At 36.5% G+C, this 16,974-nt stretch overlaps 3 protein-coding genes across 3 annotated transcripts in view; 1 reads left to right on the top strand and 2 right to left on the bottom strand.

The window, feature by feature from the left end:
* Positions 1-676: 676 nt before the first annotated feature.
* mmgt1 (membrane magnesium transporter 1) lies at positions 677-4,973 on the bottom strand. The gene is made up of 4 exons (XM_037780388.1): positions 4,818-4,973; positions 3,700-3,752; positions 3,099-3,202; positions 677-1,562 (listed from the first exon to the last, which is right to left on the bottom strand). Exons 1-4 carry the CDS (start codon positions 4,900-4,902, stop codon positions 1,406-1,408), a joined length of 399 nt encoding a protein of 132 aa, XP_037636316.1. The 5' UTR covers positions 4,903-4,973; the 3' UTR covers positions 677-1,405.
* Positions 4,974-6,557: 1,584 nt separating this feature from the next.
* Positions 6,558-11,200, top strand: pfdn6 (prefoldin subunit 6). The gene is made up of 4 exons (XM_037781095.1): positions 6,558-6,771; positions 6,944-7,014; positions 8,294-8,418; positions 10,918-11,200. The coding sequence occupies exons 1-4, from the start codon at positions 6,708-6,710 to the stop codon at positions 11,036-11,038; spliced, it is 381 nt and encodes a 126-aa protein (XP_037637023.1). The 5' UTR covers positions 6,558-6,707; the 3' UTR covers positions 11,039-11,200.
* A 4,888-nt stretch (positions 11,201-16,088) lies between these two features.
* The window catches only part of her5 (hairy-related 5), a 1,459-nt gene continuing 573 nt past the window's right edge, over positions 16,089-16,974 (bottom strand). Inside the window, exon 3 of the mRNA XM_037780844.1 lies at positions 16,089-16,974. This exon is cut by the window's right edge and continues 3 nt beyond it. Coding sequence (XP_037636772.1) covers positions 16,480-16,974 — 495 coding nt within the window. The 3' untranslated portion in view covers positions 16,089-16,479.

Below are 16,974 nucleotides of genomic sequence, written 5' to 3'. Positions count from 1 at the left end.
AGAAATTCATGAGAAAAAAGCAAAACAAAGACTAAAGTCTGAAATAATAAACATTTTGTGTAGCAGAAATGTTTCTGCTTTTCTAACTTGTTTATCAAGCAACAAAAAGAGAACGTTTTTTTACAAAATATTCAGCATAAAAAAAGAAACAAACTAGAAAATTCCCTTTAAGGCAACAATTTCAGCTGTGATCCAACATGTATTTCATCTGATTGATCAATAAATCAAACAAACAGCCAATATTATTTTTATTTGGAACCAACCTTACCTCAAATGTGAAGAGACACTTTGTGCTAGATAAATGTAACACTTAGAACTCAGACTAAAAGCTCAGCTTCCACTGCCATCTAGAGGCCAACATGAACAACTGATCAGGTAGAAATTTGTGATGCAGCGGTCCAGCAACAAGGTCACAGGCACATCTCTGCATTGTCGTTACAGAATTACTTTAAGAACTTTCCATCTACAAAACACTTCCCTCTGTGATAGCATTATCATTTGTTACCAATTTCTCCACACTGATTAAGCAGGATGGCAGGACAGTAGCACTGATGCCTTCCTGTTTTCAGTCTTTAACAGCTTGCAGCAGAGAGATCTGATCCCTTTTGTCTGGCCAAAGCAACATTCCAGCCTCTGAATATGATATAATGCAACAAAAAAAATAGACTCCGACACCTTTTAAAATCAGTAAGCCTTTTATTAAATTAAAAACATCTGTTTAATCTTAACAAAATGTAAAATGAAGGAAAAAACAAACATCACCCAAATGAATGTACCATCACGTTCTAGTTCGCCTTAGTGTTCACAGTATCAGTGGAACGGCTGTCTAACGTTTTCTGCTCTCACATCTCACCTTGAGTTGATTTCCTCTGGCATGAAGCAAACCTCTTTAATGCATACAGGATGTACAGATGAGCCTTTATGCTTCCAGGAAGCCATCAAGGAAATCAAAGCTCCTCAGTTCAATGTGACAAAACTCATTTCAGTTCACAAACTTTTGCCCTGACAGTTGCTGAAGACTGATGTGAGGTTGAAATGAAACAGTAACGAAAAACAGGCGTTTTTTATGCCCCTCATATAAAGGATATACAAAGGACAGCAATATCCCAATTCAGTTCAGAAGGGACAGACAGGGCAGATGTCTCTGTATCTTAAGACTCCAAAGCGATTACATACTGTATATACAAACAAATCGGCTTGAAAAAATTGAAGGGGTTGGCACAGTCAAGTGTGGAATATGGTGGTGACCACTTTTATGGACAGAGATGTATGTTTGGACAGCATATTAGTTTATGTACAAATACAAATTAAAGTAGAGGAAGGTGACTTCTCACTTTACCTCCTCTGTCTAACAAAAACAAATCTTATCTGACGTTGATGTTGTTACAGGCAGGAAAGGCCAGTCTCAGTGCAAATGCTCCAGCTTGCGTAGCCGCATGGGGTTGGGAATAGCTTGCTGGTTGCGTACAGAGGAGGGCTCCTCCTCCGGCGAGCGGAATAGCATCCGACCCCGGTGATTGAAAAGGTAAAAGGATGGGTGGTTCCTCAGTGTATCAAATGTTCTGGAAAAAAAAACATAAAGTTATGAAAAGACTGGCACTGTACAAATATTTGTTCTGCTTTCAAAGAGACAAACGGTGAGTTGTGCACATGTTGGACACCTACTGCAGCAGATGCACTGCCATAATCATCTTGTAATTGTGTCCACATGCGTTCTTGGTGGGAAAATTATGATATGAAAAAGCGAGGGAGTCCATGGCATACAATCATTAAAAGTTTAGGCATGAATATAAATAATTAAGCACTGCTTTAGACAGAACACTAGCACAATATTGTAGATTATCTAGTGCTGAAAAAATGCTTAGTTGTTAACAATTGACAATAAAGCAAAAATATCAAACATTTTTTAGGTTCCAGCTTCTCAAGCGTGAGAATCTGCTACTTTCCTTTGTTATGTATAATTGCATATTGAACATCTTTGGACCGTTAGTTGGACAAAGCACGCCATTTGAATTGTGATGGACATTTATCACTATTTCCTGATATTTCAAAGAATAAACAATTAATTGAAAAAAGAAAGACATTCCCCCCCCCCAGTTTTATTACTACAATTGGACTCATGATGTGCAAACAGATGTGCCTAAACTACCATCACAACATGTAGTGATGCAGTTATTACTCTCATAATGCACATAAAACAGCTTTAAGGAGCCAAATTTTTGTTAAATTAACATTATATGATAACTAAAATGATTTTGGCAGATAGAAAAGGTGATGAATTTTAAAACTCGGTAGTTAAACCATTTGTTCTTAAAAGAAAAAAAATGTACAATCTTTAAATAGCGCTTATTGTTTTCCTGTCCTTTGTTGGAATGTTTCTCGTCAGTGAACTCATATTGTATTATTATTATTATGAATTATTATTATCCTGAACTCTGACGTCTCCTCTGTCTGAGTTGAACACGTGCAATGTAAATTTGCAATAACACGTTGGTCCCTTTTGCAATGTAAATACTGTAAATCCACTGTTACGGATATGTGCAATAACATGCTGATCACTCTGTGCAATAATTATATGATGCTGTGCAATAATTATATAATTATCTGACGGACACTTTGTGCAATAATCTGGCAAAACTGTCATCTCATCAATATACATATTGTATTTTTATATTTTATACTGTATTATCTTTTATATTTTTTATATTTATATTGCACTATCTCTTTTTTTATTGTATTATCTTTTCATTAGCACCTATGGGATTGTCACAATCTAATTTCGTTGTACTACACAATGACAATAAAGGGCTTGAATCTTGAATCTTATATCTAAAGTGCTATTTAGATTATGGTTGAAGAAGTACAAAAAAACACTCTTATGTTGTATGATGTTAAGTGCATCTGGTCTTAACATATTGGCCACAAAAAAAAAAAAAAAAAACAGCAACTCAGGGAGGTTCAGTGTGTGTCTGTGGGAATTGATTCAGAGTAATGTTACTATAAATGCAGGTCGAGGTGGTGAGCATTACTTCCCCTGTGGCAGAGGACACAAACAAGCACATTATCAAGGGAGGAATTGGTGCCGCTACTCAACTTACTTGTTTTTGAGCTCTGAGGAGGCGTCCATGTCTTTGAACTCTCCAGCAATGTGAACAATACCATAACAGGTCATCACAAACGATAACAAGGTCTGTAATACAATCTGCAAAAAAATAATAGAGAATGATGAAAATAACACTGACACATCTTTGGGGTTTGTTGTGTAACAAAAACCTTTGCAGAACGTAACTAGTAGTTAGGGAATCATTTCACTGAATAACTGCTTTTAGAACAAGGCATTAAAATCTCTGCAGATTCCATTGTAGGTGAGCCAATAAACTTCACATTAAGCTTTTATATGTTATCTCTGTTAAAGTGCACAAGAAGGGACAGTTTTGAGCTTGTGGACAAAAGTCAGATTTCTCTGCAGTAATTTGTGCATCAGGTTTGAACCTGAATTTTGCGGATGAAAAAGTGCATTGGCTCTTCGTCTACTTTAGAATACATTGGAATAAAAGTGCATTTTAAATTGATTCATTGTTCAAAGTGCATTCAAAATAACAAGGACCACTTTTATAACTTTAGAAAACACTCATATGAGCCTTCCATTAATGCTGGTACATGCCAACTGTACCAGTTTGAAATGTTCATGTCACTCACATCAATGGGTAGTGTCTCGTTCTCCTTCTCTGTGAGGCGCATGTATGATCGATCTGATGGGAGAAACACATATATTAGACAGTAATTAACACCATTATCCACCATCATAACTTATTTCAAATGAACCAAACAATTCATACACGACCCGAACCGTGACTAGTGAACCGAACGGTTCAGATTTTTTACCTGAACCGTTCCATCCCTACTATATAGTCATGTCACTAGTCCTACATCCTGAATAGGTGTTGCTGCATAGGTTTAACCAGAACAGTAGTATAAGTCCATATTCCATAAGTCCTCTGTGGGTTCAGTTGATGGGAGTCAATATGATCATTACTAAGAATACATTCAGTCTGAGTGTTAACAAAGTCCACATGCTTTAGTAATAATGGAGGAGAAGAGTAAACATTTTCTCTGTAATACATAGTTACTAGGGCTCATCACATCTGATAATAGTCACTGAATCAGAAATCAGAGCTGCAATTTATCAATCCTTGAATGTGACATTTAATCTGAATAACTGGGTGAAGGTACTGTGGGTCATAACTGACCCATAACAACTGGACAAGTGAATGGCATTACTCATTCATGCCCTGAGGAGATACTTTGGCAGGCACCTATTGGTCAGATAAAGCCTCTGCATGTTCCCTGTCCCTGTTACAGGACATTAAAGGGACATTTCATTTATATAGATATGTTTACCAATAACATGACAGCCTTTTTGCAGTCCGTCCATCGTGTTAAAGCGAAAAGGACACTAAACTCGACCATCCTGGTCTACACAGTGGTATTTATCAGTAATGAACACCATTAACACTGTGGCAGAGGATGCTGAGCAGCTCACACGGACTGATCAGCAAGAGACCGTCTTCAATGTGCAGCATTATGTTCGTCACACTGATCATAATGATGGTGATGTGTTAACATTAGCTGCAGATGGAGATGTCAGTGTTTCATTCCTCTGCGAGTGATGAGCGTTGCTAAGCTGCGTTAGCTTCTCGTTAGCCGGAAAGGCCCAGCCTGCTGTTTCATCACCCTAACCTTGTGACAACGGAGCCCTCCTGAAAATAAACACATATACAGACACCAGTGTGTTCCCTCCCTGCTCTGAGACTCACGCTGTGCTGCAGAGAAAGCTGCGTGAGCTAAGGCGAAGAGTCCGACACCGACAACACCTTTCCAGAACGACGAGGCCATCTTCATCCAGGGCGACGAGGAGCTGTGTGCAGTGCCGGAAAGCGATGTCGTAAAAACATGTCGTAAACAGCTGCACAACCATGACAGGGTCAAAAGATATATCACTCAACTAAAGCTAGATGAAATCACATTTCAATTAAATTACATATAATAATACACCCTGTGGGATGGTTTCATGTTCGTTTATTTATTTGTGATGTTTATTTGTGTTAATGTATTTGTCATGAATACAACCAGGGTCTGAAATTAACCTTTTTAACACTAAGTCAGTGCAGACTGTAGAATTATGGAATATATCATGTAACCTTAATCCATGACTATATTTGGTAACACTTCATTTTACAAGTCCGCAAATTTCATGGTAATTAGGTGATAAATAGTAAGCTACCTATTTGAAATTTCTTTGGAATTACTGCCAAATTACCCCAATATTTACCTCAAAATTGATCATAAATTACTTTATTATAAACATTATTTAATAATTTTATACTAAAATAACATATAATGGTTAAAATAGGGCCCTGGGGCTTGAGAAGAGGCTGCTCTTCATCAGAGGTGGAAAACCAAAACTAATAGAAGACACTTCTGATCAGCACAAATCTCACCATTGTGTGACTTATTGTAACCTGGTAGCTGATGTCATGATGTCATGAGGAGTTTTTTAAAGAAATTTCAAAGAAGTTATTTACTAATTACGATCTATTAATCAGCAGACATGGAAATAAAGCCTATCAATTAACTTTGTATTCTTTTCCTGGAAATGTATTAAATAAATTACCAGCTATTGGGGAAATAGCGGAATATAATTATTAAGTAATGTTTATAATAAAGTAATTTTCAATAAATGTATAGGTAAATATTGGGGGTAATTTGGCAGTAATTCCAAAGAAATTTCAAATAGGTAACTTGCTTATTATCACTTAATTACCATGAAATTTGTGGACCTGTAAAATGAAGTGTTACCATATATTTAATTTAGGCTTTAGAATTGCTTTGTAAAAATAATATTTCTTAATATAAGGAAAAACTGTCTGCCATGGTGGCAGGTGACCTGAAAGTTTCAGCTAATTTCATTCCCTGAATAGCTGGTGGAATACGGAGCGGGAGCCCCAGGGAAGAGATGGTCATTACCCGTCTGAGAGTAGGATATACAGGATTAAACACACAAACACTCCATAGAATAGGCAAGCACCCAACTGGACTATGCACGTACTGTAATAAACCAAAAACTGTCAAGCATGTTCTTATAGAGTGCAACAAATATGACAAAGAAAGAAGGGAATTGCTATCAGGAGTAGATGATGGAAATATAACAATGGGGAATCTGCTAGGAAAGACATCTAAGAAAGTACACAATCTCCTAATGAATTACTTAAGGGCAACAGGAATAATGGAGAGAATGTAATTATTATTAGTATCATTATTATTTTTATTATTAATAATAATTATTAATTTTTATGTTATTGTTTGTTTGTTTTTTTTTGTTGTTTTTTTAATTGATTTATTTTATTATTATTTATTTATTTATTTGTTCCTGCCAATCTACTGCTTCACACTCCAGTCCAGATGGTGGCGGTAATGCATCTATAAGCTGGTTTGCCAAACGCCAATAAACACCAAATAAGAAGAAGATGATGAATACAACCCTACAGTAGCAAGGGCTCTTACTTTGAAGGGATGAGCTAACGTCCGCTCTAGCCGCAGCCCTCTTCCTGTTAGCTAACACAGAGCTCTCCTCTCACACCACATTTAGCTACTTATCTCTTGTTATATTTACGCAGTCTATAGTTCTTCACCGACCAAACACGAAGATGGCAGAGGCCGTTCAAAAGAAACTGAAAGCGGAAGTAGAGAAATACACCCAGATGCAGAAAGGTAAGATAGCAGATAGCATGGTTGGTCATGTGGTGCCATGTTGTGTTGAGCTAACTCACCATATTAGGACAGCTAGCTCTACGTTACATTAACTCTATGGATATTATTTATTATGGTTGCAACTATAATGCCATCACATTACCTCCTCTCACTAACACCTGTGTGTTGTTAGATGTTAGCAGGAGCATGACATCCAGACAGAAGCTGGAGACTCAGCTAACAGAGAACAACATTGTCAAAGAGGTAACTAACAGCTCATTTTACCTTTTAAAAAGAGTTTTGGCGTTGTTATGTTGTTTTAAATTTTTGTTAATCTGTATTATTATTATTATTATTATTATTATTATTATTATTATTATCTTTTTTGTTTTTTAATCTGTATTATTTACTATTATCTTTTTTGTTTTTGTTTTTTAATTTCTATTATTTATTATTATTATTATTATCTTTTTTGTTTTAATCTCTATTATTTACTATTATTATTATCTTTTTTGTTTTTTGTTTTTAATCTCTATTATTTATTATTATTATTATGATCTTTTTAGTTTTTGAATCTCTATTATTTATTATTATTTTTATTATTATTATCTTTTTTGTTTTTTCCTTTTAATTTCTATTATTTATTATTATTATTATCTTTTTTGTTTTTAATCTCTATTATTTATTATTATTATTAAGATCTTTTTAGTTTTTGAATCTCTATTATTTATTATTATTATTATGATCTTTTTTGTTTTTAATCTCTATTATTTATTATTATTATTATCTTCTTTGTTTTTTGTTTTTAATCTCTATTATTTATTATTATTATTATGATCTTTTTAGTTTTTGAATCTCTATTATTTATTATTATTTTTATTATTATTATTATCTTTTTTGTTTTTTCCTTTGAATCTCTATTATTTATTATTATTTTTATTATTATTATTATCTTTTTTGTTTTTTCCTTTTAATCTCTATTATTTATTATTATTATTATCTTTTTTGTTTTTAATCTCTATTATTTATTATTATTATTATGATCTTTTTAGTTTTTGAATCTCTATTATTTATTATTATTTTTATTATTATTATGATCTTTTTTGTTTTTGAACCTCTATTATTTATTATTATTTTTATTATTATTATTATCTTTTTATATATATATATATATATATATATATATATATATATATATATATATATATGTAAATATTGTATGTGTTTTATTATTTCATGTGTCTAGTGTGTTTCTAATTCTGGTGTTATTACTGCCTTAAGTCTTATCACATTTAATGTAATATTGGTTACTTCCTTTATTGTCAGGGGTGGGAGGGAAAAATGGATGAAAATTAGAAGACTACTTATTTGCTCTGTAATTTATATGCCTTGAAATGTTCTTCCAATTTAAAAAAAAAAAAAAAAAAAAAAAATTAAAAAAAAAAACTTATTTTGTCGACTGGTGTCAGCGTTGTTATGTCATTTTGTATATTGGAGTTTGCAGTATCAAATATCTGATATATCTCTCTTTCTGTCTTTCCAGGAGCTTGACCTGCTGGACAGCACAAACACAGTGTATAAGCTTATTGGCCCTGTATTAGTGAAGCAAGACCTGGATGAGGCCAAAGCCACAGTGACGAAAAGGCTGGAGTACATCAACGGAGAGATGTAAGTCACTAAAACTGGGGTCCACTCTATACTAGATATACTATATAGTCATGCCAGTAGTCCTACATCCTGAATAGGTGTTGCTGCATAGGTTTAACCAGAACAGTAGATAGATAGATAGTAACTTTATTGATCCCGAGGGAAATCAAGTTTCCAGCATCACAGTTCCATAGTACAAAACATGTTAGTAAAAAAGTTAGCTGTGCAAAGTACAAAAGAATATACCAGATATAAAAATACAAGGAGATGAAGAAAACTGTTAAAACTGAATATAGTGCAGAGTAACAGCTGTGATACACGACTATTAAAAAACTGAATATAGTGCAGAAGAGACTGTTAAAAATGAGTACAGTGCAGGGTAACTCCAGTAGCTTAGTCTATGAAAGTGCACTGTGTGCATTATTATCTGTCCTGCAGACCGTCCTCCTTTGTCATTTTTGGAGTCTGTCTGTGGAGCACTTGGGGAGCAGCAGCCTGCCGCTAAACAAGCTCCTCTGTTTGGTGATGACGGCGTGCAGAGGATGGCTGGCGTTGTCCATTATGGCCAGCAGTCTGTTTAGTGTTCTTTCCTCTGCCACCGTCACCAGAGTCAAGCTCCATGCCGACCACAGAGCAGGCCCGCCTGATCAGCTTGTCCAGCCTCGTAGTGTCCCTCTTAGTTGTGCTGCCCCCAATTATGATCATTACTCAGAATACATTCAGTCTGAGTGTTAACAAAGTCAACATGCTTTGATAATAATGGAGGTTTTTGTAGTTTTTGGTCATAACTGACCCATAACAACTGGAAAATTGAATGGCATTACTTTTTCATGCCCTGAGGAGATACTTTGGCCGGCACCTATTGTGCAAATAAAGCCTCTGTATGTTCCCTGTCCCTGTTCCAGGGCATTAAAGGGACATTTAATTTATATACATATGTTTACCAATAACATGACAGCCTTTTTGCAGTCCGTCCATCGTGTTAAAGCAAAAAGGACACTAAACTCCACTATCCTGGTATACACAGTGGTATTTGTTGGCTGTGGTAATTATCAGCATAATTATTATCATGGGTTGATATAGCACTGTATTTATTGTATGATATCAATAATTTTAAGAAAGACGTTCCTTCCCTAAAATAATGTCACAGAAACATAAAATATTATGTCTTAATCTCTTCCATTTTAATTTAGATACAGTAACTCCTCCTGTTAGATAACACCATGATGTTTTTTTTAAATTATATCACACCATCTCATTTTCCACATACCTGCAGTTTTAATAGGAAATGTTGGCACTTGCTGGACATTCATCACACAAGTAGGCACCTAACTACTTAGAAATAGCTCAGTGTGGATATTGGTGCATAGCTTAGCTGTGTTGCCTGCTCACTCACATGTAGAGGGCAGTAAGGAGTTTGGTGGATGGACAATAACCTTACAGCATCCTTGTTGCAGTCCTCCCTCTGTCCCTGTGATTACAGGAGCACCATGAGTCCATCTTCTTTGTGTATTACACCACAACAGGAGAAAATGAGGAAAATCAGGGCAACCTCAGAGTGATGTTGAATTAACTTTATGATATAGGCTGTAGTTTTCTGTGCCATTTAACTTCATCATATTTTATAAAAGTGTTTTTGTAATTCCCATTGCTTAGTCCTTTGTTTCTGTGGGATAGACATAGAAATAAAAATTATGTTTTATAGAGAAAGGTGAGCAATATTTCCGGTGTGAACGCATTCAATGTAAATAAATATGATAAAGTGTGTTTCATTTAGGGATGCACCGATTTATCTGTCGGACATCAGTATCGGCTGATATTCGCCTTGTTGACTGCTATTGGCCTATTGGCAAATAAGATGACATTCACTGATGGCAATGGTTTATCTGTTGTGTCCCATCAATTTTGCACCGGCTAAATGTCGTGCTGGTTATTTGCGGTCAGACTCAGACAACAGTAGCTGGCATACCCAGCACTCCTTCCAGCACTGGTACAAATGGCACGCAAATACCAAACACCAGCACGGACAGTGAGCAGCTGTTCAGCTCTGCTTCTTACATCTTGGATGAGAAGAGAAGTGACTGAGCTGAGCTGCACCAAGGCAAAGATGCTTATGGTATCTTTAGTAGTTGCATAGGCAGTTACAGTACAGCAGCTAAACAGGCTTTGGAAGCAGTTATTTTTCAAAATAAAATAATCTGTTTCATGTGAATGAAAGCTATATTAAAGGTTGTTTCATAAATTAATTCATAGATTGAATTTGCGCTCATTCAAAAAGTGTACTTACAACAGTTCAGTTATTTTTTTATAATGAAGATTTTTTTGTTTCCCTGGCACAAAAGCGGGAATAAATAACAACAAAAACAGAACAAAAAACATTGTTATCGGCCAAATTGTTATTTTATACATCAGTATCGGCCTAGAATTTCCCAATCGGTGCATCCCAAGCTTCATTCTGTTTTTTAGCTTTGTAAAAATATATATTAATATTTGTTTCACTTTTCTTTTGTCCTGTTACAGTCAAAGGTATGAGACGCTCCTGAAAGACTTGGAAAAGAAATCTGAAGCGCATCGAGAAGTCTTGTCCAGTTTACAGCAGGAGTATCAGAGAGCCCAGGGCCTGGCTGTAGGAAAAGCCTGACCATGTGATCCAACCACATACAAACACACACACAGATAGAGGTAGTCATGATAACATGTAAACCTTCAACATAAATCAATTCTGCTTGTGTCATTCATTTGTTATTACATTGACTTTTCCCTTGTTGCTAATAAACCTGTTTTTCACGAAAGGTCAAACATTTTCCTTTTAGTTTTACTTGTGTGAGGCGAGCTGAGTTTCTCTTTAACCTGTTTAGTGATTGTTTGTGCTGAACATGTGGAGCTTTAATCACCGGGGCAGTCTGGTGGCCACCCGAGCAGATGTTCTCCAGTCTCTGACCCGCCCCACAGTTTGCAGCAGTGAAACAAAGCACAGCGGTGCAGCATTGTTCCCATTAATGAATGTGCTTTCCCCTGCCGTCTACCACCAGCGGAGGATTTAGGCAACATGAATAATCGAATACAAAGTCTTCTACGGTCTTAGGAACCAAAACGGTCTTAAAAGCAAATGCTAACTCAGGGCAAACAGCTAATGTATTGTGTATGACTTTACATTATAGCCTATGGTTGGAAGGAGCCTCATATTAATGAATAAACCTTTGCTGATTGACCAGCTGAAGTTATGTTTCTCTTGAAGGCTGAATACACCAGTGAGCTACATTTTTTAAGATAGACTAGTTAAAAAATGACATGTTACGTCTCGGTGTCATTTATTGCCTAATTAGCCTATGCAGATTACACAACAGCTGCCAGCCTACAATCTAACAGTGGTCTATCTTTACAGCAAATTCAAATAAGCTTTATCGGCATGAATGTTCAGGTTACATTATTGCCAAAGCTAAATTACATATTATTAAATAATTGCATTTCACACAAGAATTAATCACAATATAACAAATACACTTTAAACATATTTTTGTTAAAGATGTAATCGGTCAGGAACATTTACAGAGCTTGTAGCACCTCTTACTGTTTGGCAACAGTCAACATATTTTGCAGCTAATGTTGCACATTGATTTTTCTCCCCAGTTTCTGAGAAGCGGGGAGATTAATAAAATCAGAATATGTTGTTTCTTTTTTCAAAGAAAACATCTCTCACATCCTTATATTTCTCACAGCACAGTAAGAAGTGAGATTCTGTCTCTACGTCTCCTTTATGACACAGTGAACACAGCCTGGCCTCCCTGGGTAGTCTGTACATTGTTTTCTTTAGTTTGTTATATCAGTCACGGTGGTCAGGTACTCTGCCACTGTGTGCTCTCTGTTTAGGGTCAAATAGAATTCTAATTTACTTTGTGATTTGGTGATTTTTGTTCCAATATTTCATATAATTTTCTTTTTTGTTTTGAGACGATTTCATCTGTCCTATATATCCAACCAATACACTCAGAGTCCAGATATCACGTTTTTTGTTTTTCTTTAACTTAGTTTTTATTGCAGTTTCAGCAACTTATACAATCATCATCACATTCTTTACCCCTGTATTTTCATTTTACAGCTGTCTCTTTGTTTTTACACATTATTTCACTTATAACAAGGGGGAGAGAGAAAACACAAAAAAAAAAACAAGACTTCATCTTAAACTGTAATTTGAATTGAATTCAGAGAAAAAAAGGAGGACACATGCTTAAACAATCCAAAGAATTAAATAAAATAAATAAATCAATACATTTAAATAAAAATAAATGTGGTGAAGGGTCGGAGGTCAGGGAGGGGAAGTGTGTGGAAGTGTATGTGTTGTATGGGTGTGTGTATGTGCTTAGAGAGATGACCTGGGTCAGGAAGACAAAGATACGACAAGTATGATCCAGGATATATAAAAATATTCAGATCACCAATCACTGTATTAGTATAATCATGGCAGGGCTCCACCTTTTAATAATAGATATCACGTTTTGATATTGAACGTAGCTACTGGAATATAATAACTAAATAACTAGGCTACATTATGTAAACCACAATATGCCTATTCTGAATTAGAAGTATTTTTTTTGTTGTCAACAACAAGCTTACATAATGATTTATATTGAATTTGGGCTACAAATACCTGACACCACACACATACACACATGCGCAATAATAACACTGCGGCACAGAGAGCTGTTTTCGTGCACGAGCACGTCACCTCTGGCGCGTGGGAGGCAGCAAACCGATTAACACCTTGAGGTGTGGAGCTTTTATAACGTCCAGACTCCGGCTGGAGAGCTGGACGACACGCGGCCACTGCTATAGGACTATAGAGGTTTAAATAATGAATTAAGCTCCACTAATTATAGTTTATTTAATTTGATTTCATTATAGGTGAGTTATTGTTGTAACATTAGTATGACTGCCTAAGAACGCACATAAACTAATAAACTCAATACAAAATTGAAATAACTCCCAAAGGTTTATGGGAGTAGCCTGCAATATAAAATATGATATATAGTGAACTGAGGGCTGGTTATGTGAACTGCAGTCATCAAATGGTTTGTTGATGAGGCCAAAAGGTGATTTATTCTCACTTTGCTGCTGATGTGGCAAAAAACAACAGTAGGAGAACAACTGCTGATTGAAATGCTGAGCAGTGTGGAGGCTTTCTGAGACTGTAGATTGATAAAAGTTTGTGTGCTTTTTTTGTCTAAAATAAACAAAGCAGAGACCTTTTAAGTAGATATATCCGCATTGGACTAATCCGTATCTGTTTTACACTGACAATAAATGCATTACTCTTCAGTTAGACAGAAGCCTCTCAGATGAAAGCCTAATGTGATTCCAACTTTAATTGATTTGCTTAGTCCTGCGGGCTTTTCTTTAGGGGCTTTAAGCTTTAAAGGCGCACAAAGGAGCATCCTGTCCAGAGATCAGCCCATTGATAAAAGGCTGTTTTCAAACAGGCTTTGAAGGAATGTGTTGATCCACAAGCGGGACCAACCAACGGGTCATAAGATGATAAATGGGATAAAGTGTTTAGTTTTACCACTTCAGAAAAATATACACCCACATCTTAGGAAAATATTCAAACGATTTTTTATGTTACACGTTCCCTTCACAAGCACAGCCTCTTTGCTCCCTACACAAGCGCATGATCTAATTATAGGCCTTATCAATAAACTGTAATGTCCAAATTTTAAAAAATAAAATAAATATATATGTATATATATTTAACCTTTATTTAACCAGGTAGTACTCATTGAGATTACGAAGAGACCTGGCCAAGACAGCAGCATTTAAACATACATTAAAGTTTCTGAAGCCGGATTGGAACTTAGATAAAATAGCATTTGAAGACAGATACTCCTTAAATTGATCACTAACCAGCTTCTCCAGAACCTTAGCCAGAACAGGCAACTTAGTTACTTAAAAGAGTTTAGTCACCTCCCTTTAAAAGAGGGAGAACATAAGCTGATTTCCACACCTTTGGAATTTCATTGCGAATAAGAGTAAGATTAAAAAAACTCAAAATGGGTTTGGAAATAAAATCAGCACCTAATCTTAAAAAGTAAGATTACTGTTTTAATTTCAATATTATAATTTCTAATTAAAATATTAAAATCATCAGGTACCATAAATCAAAGTATAATAGCGACGAGATGAGCTGCGTATATCTGCATTGTGATGTGTGAGGTATACTGGAGGCAATTTAACCCACGATTGTGAACAATTATGAGACCTTCAAGTGTGCATTCATATGTTGATAAGCTGGAGGCGGTTGCTTTCAGTGCTTTCAGTCTTTCAAATGTAGAAAAGCACACGAGAGTGACCATTAACATATACTGTCCACAATCCAGACTGTTTGATCCAATCTACAAACAACAACCCCCAACTCAGTGTAGAATAACCTGTAGAAACTCACCACTGGAACTCTGGATCCATAAACTACTTTTACGCGTCATTTTTACGCATATGCGTAATAAGACTGAATTACAACATAATCACTCCCACTAACGCTGCCATGTGTGCGCTTTGTTATGGTTTATTTAGTATGATCGACATTTCCCAAGTTTATCACGGATTGGTTCATCCTCCCCCATCGAAAATTGAATGGCATTACATTTTCACGCCCTGAGGAGATACTTTGGCCGGCACCTATTGTGCAAATAAAGCCTTCTGCATGTTCCCTGTCCCTGTTACAGGGCATTAAAGTAACATTTAATTTATATAGATATGTTTACCAATAACATGACAGTCTTTTTGCAGTCCGTCCATCGTGTTAAAGCAAAAAGAACACTAAACTCCACTATCCTGGTCTACACAGTGGTATTTGTTGGCTGTGGTAATTATCAGCATCATTATTATCATGGGTAGATATAGCACTGTATTTATTGTATGATATCAATAATTTAAAGAAAGACGTTCCTTCCCTAAAATAATGTCACAGAAACATAAAATATTATGTCTTAATCTCTTCCATTTTAATTTAGATACAGTAACTCCTCCTGTTAGATAACACCAAGTTGATCACGTCTTGGTTCATCCTCCCCCATCACCAGAGCCAGCTGCCATTGTAGTGACTCTTCCAACACCAACAGTGTAAGTCTGCACCTGGAAGACTTGAGTAGGTGGTAAAAAAACAACTGAACACTTGTTGCTGCTCAGCCAAAAGGGCTTGAAGTTAACACACACTACTGTTTGTTTTGTATTTGCCTGCTGCTGTTGAATACTTTATAATTGACTATAAACAGCGCGTGCCAAATAGTCAAAACAGTTTCAATTGCATATTTTATGGATCCATACAGCCTATATTAGATGCAGTAAATTGAAATGTGTAACTTTGAACTGGATATGCAACATTTCAAGCAGGGTTTGGTCGTCTAAAGTGGATCTTGTAAATTGGATGCTCCCACACCTGAACCGGTCTGGCTGCTGGACAGTGTGTGAATGGCCACTCTTTGCTTTTCTACATTTGAAAAAACTGCACTTAAAGATCATAGAAGCACCAGGCTCTCCCACCATCAACATTTCAATAGACGAATGTGTCATAACTGCTGTCCAGCCTGGATAGAGTACCTGCTAACTGTCCTGTGGATGTCCCCCTTCCCTTCTTTTAAACAGTGCAGCTGTAAAGTACTGCTCAAGTACAAGCTATTCACACAGAGAATAGGCCACTCGAATGATCAGGAAATTGTGCTTTTATTGGAAATGGGAACAGAGAATTCAACAAGCACAATCATGACTCTAATATCAGGTCTTTACGCGCATTTTACGCACGCGTCTAAATTGAATTCATGTCACAGCAAAGGAAAAAAAACAAAAAAATCTGCGGACACTGTCCCATAAAAATATCATATATTTACAACTTAGATAAAAAAAATGAGGTAAAATAACATGTTGCGCGTGCAAAACAGCAAATCCTAAAGCCAAAACGAGAATATATTGCTGTCATGGAAAATATCTTCACTGTACATATAGAATCCAGACTGTACAAAAAAATACATATTTACACTGCAGTCTGTGGGCATCTACAGTATCTAAAATAAAACATCTGTGTCACTGAGTGTGTCACTGAGGCCAAGGCCTCCACACTGGACCAGTGATGTGCGTGCAGGCTGCAGCCGTGGAGGAGAGCAGCTCTCTGGTGCCACAGTGGAGGCCTGTCCCCTGGGTCTGGCTGAGGTATGGATGAGGGACTCCGTGATGGAGGTGATGTTGGGCCAGATGTGGTGGAGACAGATCGACCTGGGCCTTGTGGATGTGACCTGGAGATGAAGGGTGTGTCTGCGGCTTGGAGAGCGCCAGAGGAACCTGAACAACATCTCGGTCGCTCTCCTCTGACTCCTGGCTGCTCTTGCTGGCTATGAAGTGGCTGACCCTCAGCAGACAGGACCTCATGCCGTCGTGGTAGTCTCTCTGGCGGCCGGAGGTCGGGCTCTGCTGCCTGGACAGGACTCTCTTCATGGGCCGGTGACTCTTCTCCACCTCCTCCTTCTTCTCTGTCTGCAGGAAGTTCACCACACTCTCCAGAATCTCTGCCTTCTCCACCTTTGGGTTCTTCAG

Source organism: Sebastes umbrosus, chromosome 9 (genome assembly GCF_015220745.1).
Source record: "Sebastes umbrosus isolate fSebUmb1 chromosome 9, fSebUmb1.pri, whole genome shotgun sequence".
NCBI lineage: Eukaryota > Metazoa > Chordata > Actinopteri > Perciformes > Sebastidae > Sebastes > Sebastes umbrosus.
Note: the sequence above shows the minus strand (reverse complement) of the source record. Positions and strands in the feature narration are given on the sequence as shown.

Bases quoted from the DNA above. Each gene is read 5' to 3' on its own strand.
- mmgt1 (XM_037780388.1), bottom strand. From the start codon at position 4,902: ATGAAGATGGCCTCGTCGTTCTGGAAAGGTGTTGTCGGTGTCGGACTC. The intron at 3,753-4,817 runs GTGAGTCTCAGA...TTCTCCCATCAG, and splicing joins AGCTTTCTCTGCAGCACAGC to ATCGATCATACATGCGCCTC. The intron at 3,203-3,699 runs GTGAGTGACATG...ATTTTTTTGCAG, and splicing joins ACGAGACACTACCCATTGAT to ATTGTATTACAGACCTTGTT.
- pfdn6 (XM_037781095.1), top strand. From the start codon at position 6,708: ATGGCAGAGGCCGTTCAAAAGAAACTGAAAGCGGAAGTAGAGAAATAC. The intron at 7,015-8,293 runs GTAACTAACAGC...CTGTCTTTCCAG, and splicing joins AGAACAACATTGTCAAAGAG to GAGCTTGACCTGCTGGACAG. The intron at 8,419-10,917 runs GTAAGTCACTAA...GTCCTGTTACAG, and splicing joins GAGTACATCAACGGAGAGAT to TCAAAGGTATGAGACGCTCC.